Raw genomic sequence first — 21,389 nt, 5'->3', positions numbered from 1 at the left:
CCGATCCGTGGTTGAAAAACATTTATTCACCTCTATCAAATATTTAATTTGAGCATAACTATACAAACATTGCATAGTCATTTCATTCAACAATGGTCCTCAATAGATAGTGGTCAGAGAGTTAGGATTTACAGGTACCATTACAAGTGCTACAATAGAACCCAGAATAAATAAAGCCCACTTACAATCACAAGGTTTCCTCTTTAAATAGTACAAAAGGTTGAAATTAAAGATGAGTCCTTTGAAAATGCACTTAATTAAGCTGGCAGCCCATCTTGATTTACAGTTAGACTGATGAGAAACATCAGTGAGTAAGACAATAATATCTACATCTGCATTTACTTTTGATGTTGTGTCCACACATCTGTACACATTTTGGAATGTGGACGCCACAGAAGCCTGAAATGACCTCAAACTCACCGCCATATTTAGCCACATACTGAGGAACATTCAAGGGTCAAGGGTCAACGGTCAGGCACTGGGTTAGCGGCGTGGTGGATGGACACCGGCTGAGCCAGTAACGGTGTGTGAGCGATTGTCAGAGCATCTCAGACTTGTGAAAGACTCATGAAACTCAAGAGACAGAAGTCTCAGCTGGAAGGCACAGACAATCATTACAGAGTCAGTAGGTTTGCACTTTTTTGTCTTTTTGTAGATGAGACGCTGTATGCAGCAGACGTGGGGAGTTTCTGGTCTCCAGTGTCCGACCGTTTTCACATTAAGGTTTGATTTTCCACAGCTGGAAATGAAGCAGAAGAGATAAAACTGTCATTAGGAGGAAAAAATAATACCGTCATTTCACAGATGTCTTACAGACCAACTGTGGTTCATCCCTCATTAGAGGAACTGTTTTTAGGGAGCATGCTTATTCACTTTCTTGCAGCAAGTTTTGATCGATACTAGTCTGATGTCTGCGCTATAAATATAGAGCTATAGAGCCAGGAGGCTGGAACTTGGTTTATCTTAGCATCGTCAAAGTACATAATTAAACCTACTTGCAGCTGTAAAGATCATGATGCATCTCTTGTTTAATACGTACACACAAACAGAAATATAAAAACAACAAGTTGTGGTTAATTACAATGACATTAGAAGAGGCAGCCAAGCTAGCTGTTTCCTGCTTACAGTCTTTAAGCTAAGCTATGCTAACAACCTCCTGGCTCCAGCTACATACTCCCCTCACAATCATGAGTTGTACACAGTTGATCTTGTAATCCAACTCTTGACTTAGGCATCAAGGAGATAAGATATTTTTGAGATATCCCTGTAGGCTACTTTACAACCCCACTGGTTTGTTTGTAATATGCAACTATAAAGGGAACATTTCACAATTTTCATTTAAAGGTCAGTCCAGTGTTTTATTATTGTAATTCAATAAGTTGGGGTATTCACATGAGTTGTAGTCCCCTAGTCAAACACAACAAAAATCACTGGATCCTACATTTCCCACAATGCAACTGACTGAGTTTGACGTTGAGACTTCCAAACTTCAGAAAGCTCCCTCTACAGCCACAGAAGACATAACACAACCCGTTGTTACAGGCTGAATACTGCTTTATGTGAAGACTAAACTGAACTTGTGTAAAGTAGAGTTGAGTGCCCCTTTAATCATAATTCGTTCTGTGTATTTTAACATTTAGCAGAAAGACTCTCACTCTGATGTTGAAGCCGAGCAGGTCGCTGACCACAGCAGACACGGCGGACAGGATGACCACTCTGGTGATGTTGTAGATGAGAGGGTTTACAGTCAGACCCAGCAGTCTGAATGGAATATCCAGCTCCTGGAGGAGGTAAGAGGGAATGCATGTCACGGGTACCACTGACAAAAATAGCTCCATGGGGCCATCACTATAAATAAAACAAATGTAATTACAATGCAATCAAATTAGTTCTATATCTCTCAGTATTAAGTTATTAGAGAGAGAGAGAGAGAGAGAGAGAGAGAGAGAGAGAGAGAGAGAGAGAGGACTGGAAATAAGGAACGCAACAAAGATTCAAACAGGAACATTACAGTTCATGGTTAACCCCCACGCCAGAGATCAGAGGTATTAACAGCTATTCACTACATGGTAAACAATGAGGCACTACTTTTAAATGTAGTTTAAATGCTATTCTGTGTTCTAACTCTGGGGCAGCGTTTAAGATTTGTAAGAGCAATAGAATATTTTTAGATTTTGTTAATTTTCTTAAAATTAAACTTAAAACATTAAAAGGAAAGATGTGAGTCACTGTTTTGTTCTTATAGAAAATGATTCAGTTGTAAAATGAAGTCAGTCTCTTTGTCGAATAAAATGTGCAGCTGTAATATGCAGTCATGGATAAATAATGCTTTAAAGGCACAGTATCAGTGAGTTCTCATTATTAAAAGATGGTTTCGGATCTGGGGAAAAACTATTGTCAAATACCGCCTTTATCATACTTTGACAGGAATAAAATACAAAAATGTGCAATATTTTAGACATGGAAAATAATGACGAGAGTAAGGTTCTGGCTCTGCTGTAGTAATATTACAAAGCAAAATAACTACAATAATTCAGACAATTCATTTTTTTCAGAAAACAAAGAAGCTTAATTTTTGCTTACCTTCATCAGTTTTGTAGCCAGTTTCAAAACGTTGTTCACGATATTGAGTTCTTCTTTCTTATTGGGCTTTTTCTCCATCTTGAGATACAAATTGATCTGCAACCAAGAGCAGTGTTACATTCTGTAAATTGTACAATAAAGTCATAGTCATTCATTCAAACCTGGATTAAACGATTCTAACACTGAATGAGTTGATGGTGTCGCCTATTGTGCCGAACCCACTGACAAATTTACTTGCAACTCCATGTGTTCAGACGAGCCGGGTCCTTACCTGCTCGGTGAGCAGCACTGAGGAGTTGCTGTATTTGCAGTTGGTCTCTGAGCCCAGCGTGGCCAGCCGTAAGAGAAAGAGGATGAGGGAGGAGGCCCACACCATCAGCTCCCAGTTGGTCAGAGAATCCAGGAATGTCTGGTGGTTGTGCAGCAGCTGAGGAAGAGCGAGAAAAACAACAGTAGTGATACTCGTCGTGGCCGCCGGCACAACAGATCTGATCTCTTCCAGCGGACACATGACTGACCTGGGCACAAATGATGAATGAAATAGAGAGCGCCAAAAGGAAGATCGTGGAGACGATGACGTCGACGGAGCGCTGCGGCCCTCGCCTCTGCAATGAACGAGCGAGTCACCGTTACAAACAAAGACGCGTCCATCGCAACCCTCCGGTGGTGAAACAACGTAACAGCAATGACGGAGTTAAAGCAGGTGAATACAAACCCTGAGAAAAGAGCGCAGTGACAACCACATCTTTATGTTCTGGACCTTCTTCAGCCGGAAATGAGGGATCTCTGATTTCTTGGCCTTGCGAGCTGAAGTGATGTGGCTGAAGTACTTTGCAAACAAGAGTCTCTGTAGTGGAAACATGGACGTACACACATTGTCAGAGATGCAAAGCAAGTCGACAGAGTTTAGCAGTCTCCTGCAAAGAGTCGAGTGATTGTGTTTCAATGTTTCCTAACTGCCACTAGAGGGAAGACCGGCACCCGTGAGTGACTAAGCGGATTGGTGAGTGTGGATGAAGTTGCATACTATCAGAATTCATTGAAGTACATTAAAAAACAAACTAAAATCAGCTGTAATAATACAATCAAACAATGATCCCTAGGCTTTTTCACTCCTATAGTTGATTTTCAAGGCAGGGCGATAACTGTCCATGAACGGATAATGTATTGATGTTCCTGGGATATTAACATAACATTCTCACTAGTAAACAAACAAGAAAAGGGTAACAATAATGGATTTTGTCACTTCTGTTTCTTACTTCTATTTGGGATAATCACATAATGGTTTGGAACAGTACCCATAATGCTTTGGGGGACGCAAGTAGGAAGTATAATATTGCTAGTTAGTGAGTTAGTGAGGTAATAAAGCTCAAACTAACAGTATGTATCATATTTCTGTATTAACATTTTTGAGTTACGACAGACATGAAGGAATGTGATTTTTGGCACAAATTTCATCATTCAGGTTCGATGGGATTATTAAATCGTATTACCTGTTTGTACGTTCTCTCAGCCACACACATCATGAAGAAGAACAGTCCTATGAGGCAGACTCTCAGCACCATCGTGATGAAGAAAAAGACGTAGACCTGGGTATCACACCGCCCCACCGCCATTTCGCCCAGCTGTTTGAGGGACATGGAGCCGAGGAGCGACATGTCCAGACGCTGGGCCAAGTGGAAGGCGAAGGGAAGCAGCGCCAGGGTGGCGGTCATCAGCCCACCGAGCACAAGGTAACCAATACCCTGCTCCACCAACTTCACCTATCAAGAAACACAAGAGAGAGAGAGAGACATGTTGTTATGCAGCAACATTCTAATGCTGTGAAAAGCAAATCTATTGTTCTTGACAGCAAACTCTGTAAGAAAAGATTGTGTTAAAAGAACGCAGTCTGTGTTTCTGTATTTTTTCTAATGTCTACAAGTGATCATATACGTCAGACAGGTAAATGTTCAACAGAGTAGGAATATCACATTTTGGCATATTGTTAATCATATAATAAGTTAATTCAAATTGTTATCCGTCACTGTATTTCATCACTGAACGAGGCTTTCCTTAGATTACAATATTTCCCACCACAGACGTGACTCTAAGCAATCTTTACCCACAGAATTAATACCAAAGTAAAGAGCGTGACGTGTACCCGCGTGAGGATGATCCCACTGATCTCCAACACTGACATGTCTGCTTTCCTACACTCGCCCTGCTCCCAAAATATGGCACTGACCCGGTCCTTGGATGGGTGACATGCCTGCAGCCAAGACAGCTGGTTCTGAAATGAAACACAATAAATAACATCCAGTTTACTGATGGTTTCCAATGGGACTGGGACGGCTAATGAAGCTAGCACTTAAATATTACAACATTTAACATTAACACCATAAAGTTGTAACACCTTAGGAGTGTTTTGACCTCCATGAATAAAATGTACCAACATGTACACGATGAGACAAAACCAGTGGAGGAAGAGTATTTAAGACGGTCTTACTCCGGCGATCCCCTGCTGCAGGCTCTCATCATCACTGCTCAGAGTGGTGGTTTGAGCGAGCGCCACGCCAGCGTTGAACCTCCCGGTCGACTCGCTGTCACTGCTCCCCGTGGAGGCGGAGTCGGGCCCTTGGAGAAGCTCCTCCCACAGTGTGTCATCGGTGTCGGAGGCGGGACGCGAGGAGGCGGGAAGCGAGCACCCGCTCGGCCTGAGGCGCTCCAACTCTCTGGGCGTCCCCTTGACGGAGGCCCCTTCCTGTTTTCAGTATATAAAGAGTCATTTCACTTCACGCTGAACTGTGCTCAATCCTAAATGCTTGTTCTATACGAGGAACACACAACTGATGCAAAGTAAACGTCAAAGTCCAGTTTCATTAACACACAGGCTAACGACGAGGTGTACCTGAGGTCTTAATGGAGATTTGGAGTTAGACTTTAGACTTCTCTTCCTAACAGAAGACATTGGTGGAGAAGTTGAAGCAGGGAGCCTCTCTTGATGAGGTTTTGGAAGAATTACTTCCACTGGTTGAACCCCCTCCTCTTCCTCACTGGAGAGCTCGTCGGATGCCCCAAATCCTGACTTTCTTGTGGTCTGTGAGAGAATATTGAGACACACATACATCTTAAAACATGTAATACAAAACATGCAGGACTTTGACAAACACCACAGACTGTACCACTATGGTGCACTTCAAAGCAAGAATGGAATTAAAGAGTCAAGGGCAGCTTTGAACTCAGTCCTGTAATACAGGAAATTACCAAAATAACAAGACTATCTGACAATCTCATGAACTCCAATACAACAGCCCTGGAGTCAATAAAACAATCAACAACGGTTCTTCTTATTAGAAGCTCGAGGCAGTCGAGGAGGTTCATCGATTGCAATAAAGATACAGGTGTTTCTTTATCTTCACTAAATCAGTGTAGAATCAATCTGCCTTTGTACAGATAATGAGACAGCAAACATCAGTTACACGTCCTCATTAGCCAGAGGCCAAACAGGGAGAGTTCTCCCCAAAAACTACATTTTCTTTTTCCTCTAACCTGTAGCACTATTTATCGTGCTAATTGTTTTGTCTGTTGCCAAGTTTTGGAGATATCAGCAATATAAATGTCTGCCTTCTCTTGAATACAATGGGACTTGAGGGCCCTCAAACAATACATAGAAAAAACACCAATGTCTCTTGAAATTATGACCAGGTTCTTACACGAAACTGCTCTCAACAAGGTCTGTGGATTATTTTGAGTAACTGAGTCATCATTTGCTGTTGAGCCTTTTTAAATGTATTTTCTTGGCTTTGAGCACCACAAGCTGAGTGCCATATAGTCCCATTATATTGGAGAAAGGCAGACATCTCTATGGTCGATATCTCCAGAACTCTAGATTGATGAATAGCACTACAGGTAAGAAGAAACGATAGGGATTTTTGATTTTGGGTTGACTGTCCCTTTACATTTTGGCAATGGACCCAGAGTTTAATTCTAACTACATTTCCAGTGCATCCCATCCATATTTATTGACAGGTTTTTTTATTTTTATTCTGACAGTGATCTTTACTTCTGTCATAAATCAGTTCCTTCTTCGCTTCAGACTAGTGAGATAGGTGACTGTACCCTCCTCTCTTCGTTCCTGTACACCCGCTGGCTTTCCTCAAACTGCCACGGCCCCTGCTCCCCTGCGTCCCCCCCGTCATTCTTTTCTTCTGATTTTTTCAGCACTCTGCCCTTCCTCGGCCTGAAAGGACACAGAATAAAAAGGACAGTCAAAGACGAGAGATTGCAAATACAGCAGGCATCACAAAATGAGCTTAAACCCACAGGAGTTTGGAGAGCATCAGAGAGGCTTTACTGAATAAAACAACGTCAGGTTGATGGAAAGTCCTTGGGTTTATTCTTGTTTATGCACGTGCCAAGAGGTGAGAGTGTGTTTGTTAAGGCAAATGAGTGTGCAGTGCCTAACAATGAGAGAACAACCTCCGTCTGCGAGCAGGGCTGGTCGTGCAGCTGGCAGCTGGACTGCCCGAGGGCCACCGGCTGGACTCAGTCGACACAATCTGGCAGTGCACGGTGCCCAGCAGCAGCATCAGACACATGGGCCCAAACACCTCGCTGGCACTCGCCCCAGGGACCTCCAAGTACAGCACCACTGCTGCCACTGAGGGGAGCAAAACATTTGGCAACAGCAAACAAAACGGTCTCTTAGGGGAGCCATTATAACAGAATTCATGCTTATTAATGAGGTCTTTCTGTGTCGCTCAGGTGTGATGGGTAACACGTTTGTTGTTGCACATAACTGAATGTAAATGTGACAAATGGAGATACTGAATTGGGTACGTATTAAAATCCTCATATTGTCTTTACAATCATTTATATTTATATCCTGCGTGTGTTTCTATGGCTCAGCAAAGTCAAAAGAGACAATCTAAAAATATTTATGGGGAGACAAAACAGGCAAATATGGTAAAAAAATATAGTTTAAATATGCAAATCAAATATTTTAATCAAATATGACATTTCTACAACAGAAACCTGAACATTGGATGAAGTCAGGTTCAAAATTCTTGATTTATTTGTAAAAACCTTAAAGAGTCAAAGGTTTCTACAATGGGAAATTGGAATAGCTCTTTTTTATTACTGCATAAATCAGAAAATACTGTCAACAGCCATTAAATCAATCTTTTTTTTGGCCATGTTTTCAGAAATAAGATGCTATATAAATCGGGCTGATATATGAACAAACCCCTCAATAAAAACCTTCAGAATATAGATAGGAATGAAAAGATGTATGGCTCAGAGGCTGAGATAAAACTGATGTTGAGGAATATAAGGATATAAAATTCCATACATTTTGAAGGACACCGGAGGCCAATAGGGTAACATTTTAACATTTTAACTGATAGATAACACAAAAAAACTATTGTTTTTGGTATTAATGAAATTCTATGTTTATATGTGCAAATGAGGCATTATATAATGCTAAATTTGGTGACACAAATAGAAAAACATTTGTAAAATAAACACTTAAATGTGTACTTTGGATGCATTTCTTCCCACTAGTCTGAAAGAAAATAGAAGAAAAATACCCCAAAATTGATCAGTACATGAAAACAATGTTTTTGCCTGAGGCGTCCCACCTAATCTCTGAATGACTTTCACTCCAGCAGCAGCAGTGATGTTTTAGCTGAAGAACGACGCACACTCAAAATGTCACTGTTGCAATAAAAGCATTTCAAACGGGACTCTGTTAGTTAGCTTTAAAACCATTATTCAATGTGGATGTCAAGACTGGTAATTCATTATAGCTGGGCTCCATATCGTCTCTTTCTCTGTGGATTTTGAAAGCACATAAATGATTGATAATGGCAATATAGAAGAGGCTCATGAAGGAATTACTATTCTTTCAAATCGTTTTAATGATATCTTCAATAAAAACAAGAAAGAACAGGACTGAGATCCTTCAGCAGTACGAGTCAGTTTGCAGTATGTAGTCCATTACTTGTGCCCTGGTTCTCTCGTCATTATGTAAATATTTGAATTCATTATCAAATTTAGGGCAGTTTTGCTGAGAAACCCACAGCCCAAGTGTGAATAGACCCGGTGAGCTAACCTTGCATGAAATACAGCACGAGGATCCATGAGGAGATGGACCTGGAGGTCACCTGGATCCACCACTGGAAGAAGAACGGGAACAGCAGCACTCTGACCAGACCCTTCCGGGTCAGAGCTGTCCAGGGTCTGTCTGGCTTGGCTTTGCCGAATGTTGATCCTGCGGGGAGAAACGAGGAAGTCGCTCACACAGCTGCATTGACGCCATTACAAACATGATGATATTCCTCGACGATACAAAGTCCTGTGATTTGTCTCTGTTTGTTATTCTTCTGTCGTTATCGGGGCTAAAGCAAGTAGACAGAGGTTGGTATTAGCTGACAGCAGAACATGCATTTGTTAGTGTGTAAGCTGTCTGTATGCAGATGATTATAATGTCTCTGTTATCAAACTAACTAACAAGAGATGGAGAACTACTCCTCACTGATGCTCACCTCTTACTAAGTCGACATCAATGAGGTCTGATCTGATGTGACCAGTCTTTCTCGGCTGGCTGTCCAAACCCTAGATGAATGGCAAGTGGTATTTTCAATACAGTGGTAATGCACAAGATGAATACACAAAAATTGATTTCTTTTCAGAGATCTGCTGTTGTCTTACATTTAAATCCGTCTGCTCCAGAGATTTCTCCCAGACTTGCTGATCATAGGCTCCGATCTGTAGCAACAACAGAACATTCATTACCCTGACTAGCATTTTCACTAGGTACATATCATTTGTCGCTATTAATATAAATCCTACACACTGTATATACAGTATATAGTCATCTTTACATGTACATACTTACATAATAATTCAGGCCATGTATATCCATTCAGTATCTATTTCTTTGCACTATTTGTTTTGTTTACAAAGAACACTTGACTTATAGATGTTTTATCATCTGACCAGCTTTGTTGTCCTCGTCCCCGAGCTGTTATTTTTAATTATATGCAAGTACATTGTGAAAGATGCAAAAAAAAGAAAAAGACACTGGCTCAAATTACTTTTATGTGCGCACATACTTGGCCAAATAAAGCTGATTCTGATTCTTCAAATTAAGCACCACGGAGTATTTACTAAGGGTCTGTGGCAATTAGTAACATTCAGTTTGTCCAGATTTAATTCCAGTTCAAATGGAAGAAAAGTGCTGTTCGGGCATGTTTGGGCTCATCCTTATGGTAAATTATTCCAATAAATCGGACTTAAAACAGATTGTTTTTTTACCCGTTTCTGTAGAGACTGAAGAAACAGAGAGGGAGAGCTGATCAGAGTGTCTTAATAAATACATTTACGGCTCCAAAAGCTTCTTCAAATAAACTGGGTAATTAAAATGAATGCATTTAAAAATATTACTAACCGATGACATTTTCTTCTGACATTTAAAGACAGCAAATTAAGACCCTCATACATATTACAATAATGAATATGAGACTGACATTTCTAAATATACCTACATGAACTAGCGTAAATAACATTTTAAATGTAAAAGATGGGACTTTTTAAAGTGTAATATTCTCAGCCTATTAGCTGTAAACACTTTCTTTTGCGCTCTACTGCTTTTCAGACACGTCAACACAGGCCTTAAACAGCCTGGCGTGAGATCTTATTGACACAGATGAAATGCAGCTGGGCTCATAACATGAATTGGAAAATTACACTGATGCACGATTTTGTGGCGTTGGCAGCCTCGAGCCCTGACAGGCTTAGTGAATATCCCCCTACACGTCTCGACACACGGTAACCTGTTGAACAGGTCACACCTGTTTTTTTTCCAACTTCATTTGGTTTGTACGCCGTCATACGAAAACAGCAAAAGGTAAACAGGGGAAAAAAGGAGCAGTGCCCCTGTCAAATGAGCTAATAAAATCATAAATCTCAGTCTTGAACTGGTCTGCGCTTGGTTTTCTGACACTATTTGCATTTATTGATATAAAACTTTCCATTTAAAAAAAAAAAAAAAAAATGCATCTATTTTCTGTAAATTGATCTTAAAACATCCCCCAAAAATTTCAGAAGTATACATTCATAACATAAATGTAAAGCTGTTTCTGTACCAATATCACCAAATTCAAATGTCTTATCTATGTATCTATCTATCTATAGAGATTTTTTAAAATTGGTTTGTTGGATAAATTAAATGTACACTTTAAAAAAAGGGTAATTTACAACAGAATATCTGTGTTACCTTCTCTTGGTACCAGGCTATTCTGGCCATTGTGATCTGATGCTGGAACCAGTGAAGTCAGTCAGGTCATTTCACACAGAGGACAGGAAACAGAGAGGACTGGGCACAAATCCAGATGTGTTCACTAAACAAACGAAAAACAGACACTGAAACTGACATATAAGCAATGGTGGAATGTAACTTAACTACATTTACTCAAATACAGTACGTAAGTACAATTTTAAGGTACTTGTACATCACTTGAGTATTTCCATTTCATGCTACTTGATACTTCCACTCCACTACATGTCAGAGGGAAATATTGTACATTTTACTTTTACTATCTTACTATATACACTTGTTACTTTACATGCAGATTCAGATGATCGATACGAAATATAATCAACAATAATCCTGTGATATTATATATATATATTATTCTGAAATGAACCATTCTGCATTATGTGTACTTTTGGTAAGTAAGTATATTTCAATGCTACTACTCCATCACTTATTACTTGAGTAAGGTTCTGAATGCAGGACTTAGAGTATTTGTACAAAGTGGTATTGCTACTTTTACTTAAGTACATATAATCTGAGTACTTCTTCCATCACTGCATTAAAGCAACATAATAAATAAAAGAACAATGGCTAACAGAGGAAACTAGATATAAAGTCAGCTGTACGCGCACTGTCACCGTTAGTTTAGCTCTGAAGCGAGCTTCTGTTTACCGTAAACTAAATCGAGCAAACGTTAGCTAACACTAGCCGCCCGTCAGCAGCAGGCTAAAGGAACTCACCTGAAATGAGACAGTACGGGTTGATTTGCCACAAACTTGTAAACGCCTTTAACAATCATCACAAACCGCTCGGTAACTACTTTCCCGTCGTCGGGTTGTGAAGCGCAGCAGCGTCTTGTTGTCAAACCGAGCTAACGTGAGGTTAACCGCTAGCTACGCGCTTTACCACAACTGACACTTTTCGACTCGATTGATGCCTCGTAGGTGTTACATTTCTAAGACGTTTCCTTCATCCCCGTATGGCTGGTTGTCGAGGCGTTTATTTCAGGTAACTGTCACTGTGTACTTCACAAACTTCACTTTGTTGTTCAACGTTTGGCTCAGTCTTCCGCTTCCCTTTTCCGGGGTTTGTTGTGCTTGTGCAGGGAGGGTTATTCCCTAAGCATTGGCTTGCAGGCTGAGTTGGTGCTCGCTCAGGTTGCGTCCAGAATCCTTTTCCGTGGGTAAGATTGAGACATTAAACCGCTACCATTGTCTGACACGTTATAGTGGTATTTTGTGCTCTATTTTTAATCATAAACATTTGACTGATTAAACTAGTCGCACACTTGAAGTAGTAAGGCGCTGCCTGGGAGGCTACTCTACAGACAACATATACCCAATGTTAAATGATTCCTAACATTTCAGCCAATCAGAGCACAGCAAGAGTGAGACAGCACAATATTGGACATGATGAGAATGATTAGGGCTGCAAATAGCAATTAATTATTATTCTAACGATTACTTTCTTAATGAATCGTTTAGTCTAGAAAAAAGCCAAAAGCAACATCTTCAAATTCTGGACTAAGACGTAAGAAACACTGCATCCGCCCTGTAAGATTTTTGATTAGTCACCAGAAAAAGTCTGCAAAGTTGTCTTTTTCCACATTTTCAAATTCAAAACCCTTCCCATAACATCAGGAATATAATTCTGGTGGATACATTCTGATTGTCATTATTTTAATGACCCTTAAACAGTCAAATTAAAAGATGTTGACTCTAAAAAAATATCTGAGTGAATGTGAAATGTACGTGAAACTGTACATGCCTTTGACACTCACTACAATTAAACCTTGAATTCCCCTTAAACTATTTCAAAAGCATGACGATGATGTCCTTAATTGTGACTAAAGTCTTGTTCAAATTGCTTATCATACGACCAACAATCCCAAAGATCATCAGTGTAAGATCACAAAAGAGAACAGCAGCAAGTTATCTTAATTGAGAAGCTAGAATGAGGGGGTGTTTGCTTGAAATGACTTAAACAATTAATCAATACTCAAAGCTTATGCAGATTAATTTACTTATTGACTAATTGAATGGTTTCGGCTCTAATGATGATGATGATGGTGTGTGTGTGTTTTTTTTTGCTATAGTTCAAAATGACCACAAACCACATGGCAGGTACAGTATATTTGTGATTTTGATGAAAATATAAATATAAGAGAAAACCCTGAAACACTATTGCAATACACTACTGTTTGTTCTACTTTCTGAAAGGTTCCACTGTCTCAGTAATTGTCAGTCATCCGAGCAGAAGTGTTGAAAACGATAAGGTCTGTGAGAAGGACTCTGCTGTCTTGTTAGTCAACAGCCTGTCAAAACTGAGAAAGAGTGTCATTTGTCCCTCGACTCCTGATTGTCCACTGACGGTTGGTTTTGCTCAGCTGCACACACGATCTTCGCCTTGACCTTCTTGTTGGAGGAAATGATGAAGTAGGGGCTGAGACAGGCGTAGCAGGAGGAGAAGAACACCCTCATATCAGCCACCACTGGTGACACCTTCGCCACCGTCAGCATGTAGATCCAGATCGCGTTATCGATCCCGAAGAAGACCACGTACAGAACCACCAAGGTGATCACTGTTTTGGCCGCCCTGGTCTCTGCCCCGGCGCCCTGAGGGCGGCGGATCCCTCTCACCTGGCGGCTGTGGCGGTGCAGGAGCAGCAGGATGTAACCGCTTGAGCCCACCATCAGGGCGACAAAGCCAAAATCCCTCGCAGAGACGGCCACTCCGTTAATCACATAGGACAGGTTGTCTCTGAAGTCCACGTGGCAGAAGCCCAGGTTGAGGGTAAATGCAGGCACGGTGCCATTACGTGGAGCCATAGAGAAGAGAGGGGCTGCGATGCATATGGCCATGTTGAGGAGCCACAGTCCTGCAAAGGTGGGGAGCACCAGGGAGGGAAGTGCAGGCTTCAACTTGGACAAACGGGGTCCAGCGGGGGCGAGGGTCACCGCCTGAAACACACTGAGCATACAGGTGATGCAGACCGACAAAGCCCGGCCGATGCGGTAGGCGTAGATCACCACCTTACAGCCGGGATCATTCAGCAGGTCCCTCAGCCCGAACACAGTCATGGTCTGGGGGACGCAGCGGGTCAGTAGCAGCATCAGGTTGGCGAAGGCCAGGTGGCACAGGATCATGTCCACAGGAAGAAGCTTGGGCTCGGTGTAGAAGATGTGGACGTACGCCAGCAGCACCACCGTGTTCCCCAAGATGCCCATACCTGTTTGCAAGAGGAACGAGACCCCTTTGATGGTCACACACAGATCCATGACACCAAGGCCTGCTGCTGAAAGGCAGACGGAGAATCAAATCTGTTATGAATACAGGGAACAGCCTCTGAGTAACTCAATTTAAAGGAACTTTATATAACCAGCCAGAATATAATCAAGCAATCTCTTGAATGAAAACCATGCTCACCAGAAGTTGAGATGAAGTAAAGCCTGTTGTGCATTAAATGTTTAATGGCCTGTGTAATTGCAATTTATAGGCTCAGATGCCCCTTGAGATCACTGGCCAACATTGCAGTGTTCAGCCCACAGTTTGGCAAATTAAAGCAACAAACTAAATCTGACTCAGTTTATTCCAGAGGGCTGCATAGGGAATATACGACAACTGAAGGATACACACACAGTTTTTCAAGTCAATAAAAAACAATAATCAGGTGCCCATGTGAACATTGAAGCAGTTTCTGCTTTCTGCAATCATTCCTCCTGTTCGGACCTAACAAGCATCCAATGGAAGCGATGGTGGGGAAGAAAGTCCACAGTCCTCGCTCACTCAGCGTCAAATCAATTTCAGATACACTTTTGAATATATTTTTGTACAAAACAAGAGCTGTGGATGTCCTTGGTTAGCTCAGTATTTGGGCTTTGTGTTCCTCTTCCTATTCTCCTTCCTGGGCGCCATAAAAAATTGACTCCATGGACGTCCCCCATCACTTCCACTCGAAACATGTTAGGAATGGATCTTTTCGTGGCAGGTATGAACACGAGGGATGATGACATTGTGCAAAATCTGTTTCAATGTACAGATGGGAATGTGAGTATTGTTTTAAGGTAGACTTGAGAGGTTCTGAGGTGGGAGTGTGACATCAAACGTCTCCAGGCTGAACATCAACACAACACTCCCAATTAGTCTTAGTGTTGGGAAATTGCGCTGCCTTAGGTCATACAGATAATATATGTGACTTCTAAACTTCAGCGGTATTTTCCCGTGCTTTACTTCCACATGTTAGTTTTCAGCTTCTACAGACTGCACGTCCATCAAACATTATAATGCTATTTCCCCGTGGAGTTAAAAAATAGAGTTAAACAACCCTCGCGGGGAACACTGCGTGCGGTAATTGTTGATGCAAAAGCAGCCTGATGATGCCTTGAATGAGCCATCAAGAGGCTTTTACATGCACAGCTGGTGCTTTGGCTTGCGCTCCTTTCCTCCTTCATGTCCTGGGAGCGTGTTAAAAGATACAGAGGAGCAAGACAATTAGCCATATAAAAATGCATGTCTGTACTAATTGGGGGCACAGGGACAACATTTATTTATGTTCTTAACAGTCAGCACTCACAATCGCTGCAACAGAAGTTTGCTATTCCTATCAAGGTATTCCAGCACTGACTCTGTACGGTGCTACTCTCTGTACAAACTGTAAATGTGTCTTAGATTAAACGCGCTGTAACCAACTGGTCAATTCTACATTTTCTCAGTTGCAAAATTCAGACATGTGTGCTGAAACATTGTTGTTTAAGAAGCTTATTTTCTCCTGGGAATGGGCTTTGGAATAAAGCATCATAAGATGTATTATTTTCCTGTGTGTGTCTGTTTTTTTGTTTTACATGTTTACATGTTCAAAGAGCTAATTAAAATGGCAAGTTCAAGCTTGTCCTTCTCAGGGGATTGGATAATGTGCAGTCTGCTGCATTGCAAGTTCAATTTATTTTTCCCCTGACATGCAATTTGATGTCTTTGTTTATGGGTGATGTAAATAGTTTTTTTCCCCCAATGCACTAAACTAGTTTTAATGTTACATTAACTTTCATTACAATAATGTCCTTAGAGGCGAAGTTTACATCTAGTTTAATACAGGTCGTGTCAATAATATGCGCAGTGTCTTTTTTTCTGTTTCATTGTATTCCTGATTAAGGGATGACTTTATGGATGAAATATCCATTAATAGTTTTGCATGGATAATAAAAGACTTATACACAATATAAGCTGCACTCAAATGTCTCTCATTCTTTTGATATCACTGTTTGAGATTATTTACTTAGTGTTCAGAAAATGCACTCTCTCGCACCATTAAGTGCTGTATTATCTTAAATCAAGTCACTTCTCAAGTAGCAGTCAAGTTAGTGGTTCGCATGCAAGTCAAGTCAGTTCAGAGATGTGTCTACTTTTTAACCTTTTGCACCTTGAAGTATGCGGGTGAGGCTTTGGTTGGGGAAGAGGGAATATTCAGTGCACTCCTCACTGTGCCACTTAATCTGTCCCACAGCAAAAGGTTTAAGAGGCTTTTGGCTTAGCAGTCTCCCGTCTGATATTGATGGGCCTTAGACTCAGTGTTTGCATTTAAGGGGAAAGGAGCAAATTTGACCTCCCACGACCTTTTATTTTATTTCTCTATATCTTTTCTAGTATCCTTCTAACATACAAGTAACATAACTCAATCGCACACAATGTTCAGTTGAAAACACCGACTGATCTTCAAGATGTATCTTCATTCTGCTGAGTGCCTTCACCTATCACATCAAATCTACAGAGATCATTCATCAGTTTAGGTACCTGTCTGAATTCCCCCTCTGTTTACCACGTTCACATTACGTTTTATTGTTTTTCTCCATTGTGTTTTATGTACCTTCAGGTCTGTATGCAATCTGTGTTGCACCTGGCTGAAAGACACATTTCCCTTCAAGGACAATAAAGTTAAATTTAAAATGTACAGCGGTTTAAGAACAACTATGAAAATATTAAATTACAAGTGAAATTCTCCATTAAAATGTTAATTAGGTAAAAGTAACACGAGGAAAATGCACTTAAAAAAAGTAAAAGTACTCAACAGAGAAAAGAGGACCCTGTGAGTGTTACACTATAACTGTATATATCATAATTTATTTAATATTATTATATGATTGGATTATTGATGTGTTGGTATCATGTTACTGCTGCAGTAGGTTATGGTAAAGCTAATATTAATAAATGAATATATCATGTTTTGTATGTAATAAGTACTAGTGGAGAAAAAAAGTGCAATATTTTCCTTTGTAATGAGTAGAAGTACAAAGCAGCATAAAATGGAAAGTACAAGTACCTCAAATTTGCACAGTGAGTAAATGCACTTATACATTTCACAACCAAGTATTAATAAACTCAACACTATCAATAAATGAAATCCTCCTATATCATGTTCAAAATATGAATTTCATGTATGCAACTAATCCCATTGAATATCATATTGTGGTATTTTCTCTTTTAATTTCATGTCTCATCATGCACTTGAGAGAAATGGACTTAACATTCATCACCTGCTTTAGGACATGTTGCGGTTAAATCATGCAGGCCATACCTACACTTATTTGTCCTTACAAAATCCTCACAGTTTAGATTTAATTGAATATTCAGAACTTTTATGGCTTTGGGTGAATTAGACAATCATAAATTGTCTGCTATGTCACACTCTACAGATGAAAATCGTGGGTGATCTGTCATGCAGACTGAGTGGAACGTCCTCTTTCTCCACTGGAGGACACTGTGGTGTTGGTGTTTGACTAACAAAGAGAAGTCTTTTTTTAATAGTGGCTTCTAAAATTGATTAGAGAATTAAAAATACAAGAGTAACATGAAGGGTCCTGTAAGGAAATCTAATTAAAGGATCAGTAATTACAAAAAAAAGGTATTCAGTGGTCTCCACTCAGGGAACCAGTGACACTGAGAAACTGTTTTAATCTTTCTTGAGTATAAACTTGTAGCTAATAGATGTTATCTATTAACACCATTCTCTCTGTCCAATGATTGGATCTCCGTACACAGCTTTCTCTGTGTTATCCTGTCTGTCTGAAACCCAGTGAGGGGACAGAATCAGTCATCTGAATTGATCTCCAGTAATTGGAGGCTGAGGGAAGAGAAGTCAATGGACCATGAAAAACAGATTCAACAACTGTCACCTGTTTGCAAGTATAAGAGCACAAACAACCCGACTACTTCAGGAGAGAGGGATCAGGGAGAAGGTCCACTTCAGACCTCGTTACCGTTGACTGTTCTCAGGTAGGGGTGTAAACTTCTGCAATTTTTTCGAATGCGCCTGAATACACCTTGTTTATCTAAGTGGTGAAGTTGCCTTGTCCTCTTTTCTATTGCTGCAGGAATGCCATCAGAGGTGTTTGTCCGCGGGATGCTCTATCTGACCCTCACTGTTGTGGGAGTCCCGGGTAACGTGACCGTCATCCTGGCGTTCCTCCTCTTGCTGTACCAGAAGAACCACCTCCTCCCATCTGATGTCATTGTCCTGCACCTGGCCTGCGTCAACCTGCTGGTGGTGGTCGTCCGCTGTCTGCTGGAGACCCTGGCCTCCCTCCGCCTGCCCAGCATCTTCGGAGACGTGGGCTGTAAGGCCGTGATCTTTGTCTACAGAACATCCCGGTCCCTCTCGATCTGGCTCACCTTCGTCTTGAGCGCCTACCAGTGCCTGAGCATCGCCCCTCCTGGATCACGCTGGGCCTCCTTCCGCACCGTGTTAGCCCAGTATTTGGGCTTTGTGTTCCTCTTCCTCTGGGTCCTCAACACCTGCATGTCGTCGGCAGCCATACTCTTCTCCTTTGGCACCAAAAACGTCTCCAACCTATCAAACCATGGCATCAATGTCCAATTCTGCTACGTTAACTTTCCTTCAAAGTTGTCCATTGAGGCGAACGGGGCAGCCCAGGTGGGCAGAGATGTGGTGCCCATGGCCCTCATGGCGCTAGCCAGTCTGATCATCCTGGTCTTCCTTTACAAGCACAGCCAGCAGGTGAAGGGACTCCGCGGCAGTAGCGTAGGCGGGGCAGAGCGACGAGCTGCCAAAACCGTGATAGCTCTCGTGACCTTGTATGTGGTTCTTTACGGGGTCGATAACGGGATTTGGGTCTACACTCTCACTGTGAGGAAGGCCATGGCTTCCTCGCTGATCTCTGACCTGCGTATATTCTTCTCCTCACTCTATGCAGCGCTAAGCCCCGTGGTCATCATTGCATCCAACAGGAAGGTGAATGGCATGCTTAGGTGTGACGTGAAGAGGAAGCCTGTTCAGTAGAAAGACACATGTCTTTCTACTGTGTGAGGCCTGCTGGGATGGCTGATTGTTCACAGGGGCAGCAGAAGGAGCCAAGATGATGAGGATGAATCTTTCTAAAGCGTGGGTCATGCATGGGTTCTTTGTATATATTGGGTGCTTTCTGTTTTGTGATAGAAAAGGCAGGAAAGACTCTTCTCTCCTTTGTGTTGTGAATTCATAATAATGATGTTTTTTTAATTATTTATTAAAATATCTTGTTTCCTATTTGTTGTTAAATAACTGACGAGGGTTTAGCACCTGTAGTTCTGGATGAAATGGTGTGTCCGTGGGCAGGGGGAACCGACTGTCTCACTGTGTATAATTAAGGAAGGAAACTGTCATAACAACACTGTTACTCAATGCAGGTCCGTATGAATCTTTGCTGATCTGGCACTATGTGGCTTTGTTTGTTTGCTCTTTATGTTCTCTCCATCTTAATTGGGTGGAAGAATTATTGCTGGGTGACTCAGGGCTCAATGTAGCTGTCAAATGACTTCCAGCTGCCCATTTAGTTAGAATTAAAGCTTTGAATAGACTCCGCTAATGCTAATGAGTCAGGTTAATTATGCAACAGAGAATTGGTTAAAAACCTGATGGGAAAACTATATTCTTTGGAGAAAAAAAAGATGTTCATTACGCAATGCTGAATCACTCAAGACAATGCTGACAATATATGAGTTCTTTGGGTGCGGTTATAAGAAGAGGAGACTTTAGGGACACAAAACTACGTCTTGGAACTAACCCTGAAGAGTTTGTTGAGGATGTGGTAATGTGGGAATTTAGGTGTCATTATGTAATTGCCATGTCTTGGAGAAGCAAGGGCAGGGAGACACGGTGAGGACATAACAACCTCTGAGTGACAGTCCAAAAGACATAAAGTGGGGCTGCCAAGACTCTGTGATTTTGCAATAAAGTGCAATCAGTGCAGCGCTATTCAACTGCTGTCGCAATGCAGGTGAGGAGGAGGAGTAGGAGGAGGAGAAGGAGGAAGAGAAGTCCTCTTTCTGTGCTTGTGCAGAACTGTTGCATTCAACGGCAGGTTGGCATCCAAAGACATTAAAGGCCATACGAGGTTGATCTTTTGTCACAGAGTCACATTAACCTTTATTGTAAACGTTGCGACCATTAAGACCTTCTTTCATGTGACTTCATTCTTAGGAAAGCTCCCCCAGATGACAAATTCCATGCGTTTTACTCTTCAAACCACTGAAATCTGATTGGCACATTACACAGACTCCGGTGGAATGAAGGATAGAATACATGGATGGGTTCATTAAAGCAGCGAGCGTGCTGACGCCTCCGGTGAGGAATCCCTGGGAGTGACATAGTTGACACGGCTGACTTCCTTCCACGAATGATGCAGTTCTTTCTTTTTCTGTCGGGAAAGAAGTTGCAGAGTGGTTAAAAAGAACGACTCCATTAGAAAACAGGTTCGCTTCTCTTTCTTTGTGTGTGTGTGAGTGCGTGCATGAAGGGTGTGCCAGGCCGGCCTCTCCCTGCACAAGACCAAACCTGTTTTCACTGTTTTCCATCCTTCTGGAGTCTTTTGAACCCAGTGGATGCGGGGTGCTGCTGAACATGTCGAGACCAAACCCACACAAATGGAACCCTCTATTACTGACTCACTCTCAAATCACCAGCAACCTTCAGCTCTCACGTCTCTCAATCATGCAGCTAAAACAGAACTTACAACCGCTGACAAACGTACACTGTCGACGTCTCAACCTCTGACTGCAACTCACCTGAATGACGAGGCAAGATGTGTGAAATGCACAAACTATCAGGGAAAATTGCACACAACAAAGCACCAGTGCCTGATATTTATCAAAGAAAAAAAACGTACAAATGCTGACCTTTCTGTTTTCTTTTGTCTGCAGATAGACATACAAGTGTATACAACACAAACCTGTACAAAAGCGAGACACACACAAAAAAAAAAGCTGTGAAGTTGTCCAGAATGGTCGGTAAATGAAGTTGAACGGTTACAGTAAATCCCGTCAGCCCATCCATCCCTGCTGTGTCAGTCAGTCTGTTTACCTGCACCAGGTACAGGCATTTTTGTCCCCCTTGTCCACCAATAGCGATGCAGCAGCAGGGTTAAACCTCGCCCCTTTTCTGCCTTGGAGCCAGTCCACACCCTAATATAGCCCTTTTTTAACTGAACGTTAAAAAACCAAACCCTCTCCACCCTCGTTA

At 41.5% G+C, this 21,389-nt stretch overlaps 3 protein-coding genes across 3 annotated transcripts; 1 reads left to right on the top strand and 2 right to left on the bottom strand.

Annotated features, from left to right (window-relative positions):
• Positions 1-6: 6 nt before the first annotated feature.
• phtf1 (putative homeodomain transcription factor 1) lies at positions 7-11,977 on the bottom strand. The gene is made up of 17 exons (XM_076096823.1): positions 11,623-11,977; positions 10,844-10,967; positions 9,277-9,333; positions 9,111-9,180; positions 8,678-8,836; positions 7,045-7,225; positions 6,685-6,805; positions 5,474-5,662; positions 5,072-5,326; positions 4,727-4,855; positions 4,077-4,346; positions 3,299-3,430; positions 3,102-3,188; positions 2,855-3,010; positions 2,584-2,679; positions 1,656-1,781; positions 7-739 (listed from the first exon to the last, which is right to left on the bottom strand). Exons 2-17 carry the CDS (start codon positions 10,871-10,873, stop codon positions 719-721), a joined length of 2,079 nt encoding a protein of 692 aa, XP_075952938.1. The 5' UTR covers positions 10,874-10,967; positions 11,623-11,977; the 3' UTR covers positions 7-718.
• A 1,241-nt stretch (positions 11,978-13,218) lies between these two features.
• On the bottom strand, positions 13,219-14,178 carry ora1 (olfactory receptor class A related 1). The gene has a single exon (XM_076096828.1). It carries the CDS (start codon positions 14,158-14,160, stop codon positions 13,219-13,221), a length of 942 nt encoding a protein of 313 aa, XP_075952943.1. The 5' UTR covers positions 14,161-14,178.
• A 4,070-nt stretch (positions 14,179-18,248) lies between these two features.
• On the top strand, positions 18,249-19,172 carry ora2 (olfactory receptor class A related 2). The gene has a single exon (XM_076096787.1). The coding sequence runs from the start codon at positions 18,249-18,251 to the stop codon at positions 19,170-19,172; it is 924 nt and encodes a 307-aa protein (XP_075952902.1).
• The last annotated feature ends 2,217 nt before the right edge of the window (positions 19,173-21,389 follow it).

Source organism: Anarhichas minor, unplaced genomic scaffold, assembly GCF_050575085.1.
Source record: "Anarhichas minor isolate MPS153535 unplaced genomic scaffold, ASM5057508v1 ptg000023l, whole genome shotgun sequence".
Taxonomy (NCBI): Eukaryota; Metazoa; Chordata; class Actinopteri; order Perciformes; family Anarhichadidae; genus Anarhichas; species Anarhichas minor.
The sequence above is the reverse complement of the archived record's forward strand: the minus strand, read 5'-3'. Positions and strand labels throughout refer to the sequence as shown.

What these genes read in the sequence shown, in the direction of transcription:
- phtf1 (XM_076096823.1), bottom strand. Translation starts at nt 10,873, where the DNA reads ATGGCCAGAATAGCCTGGTACCAAGAGAAG. An exon ending in AATCTCCATTAAGACCTCAG is followed by an intron (nt 5,327 to 5,473) that starts GTACACCTCGTC and finishes TACTGAAAACAG; the next exon opens with GAAGGGGCCTCCGTCAAGGG. An exon ending in CTGAGAGAACGTACAAACAG is followed by an intron (nt 3,431 to 4,076) that starts GTAATACGATTT and finishes TTTCCACTACAG; the next exon opens with AGACTCTTGTTTGCAAAGTA.
- ora1 (XM_076096828.1), bottom strand. Translation starts at nt 14,160, where the DNA reads ATGGATCTGTGTGTGACCATCAAAGGGGTCTCGTTCCTCTTGCAAACA.
- ora2 (XM_076096787.1), top strand. Translation starts at nt 18,249, where the DNA reads ATGCCATCAGAGGTGTTTGTCCGCGGGATGCTCTATCTGACCCTCACT.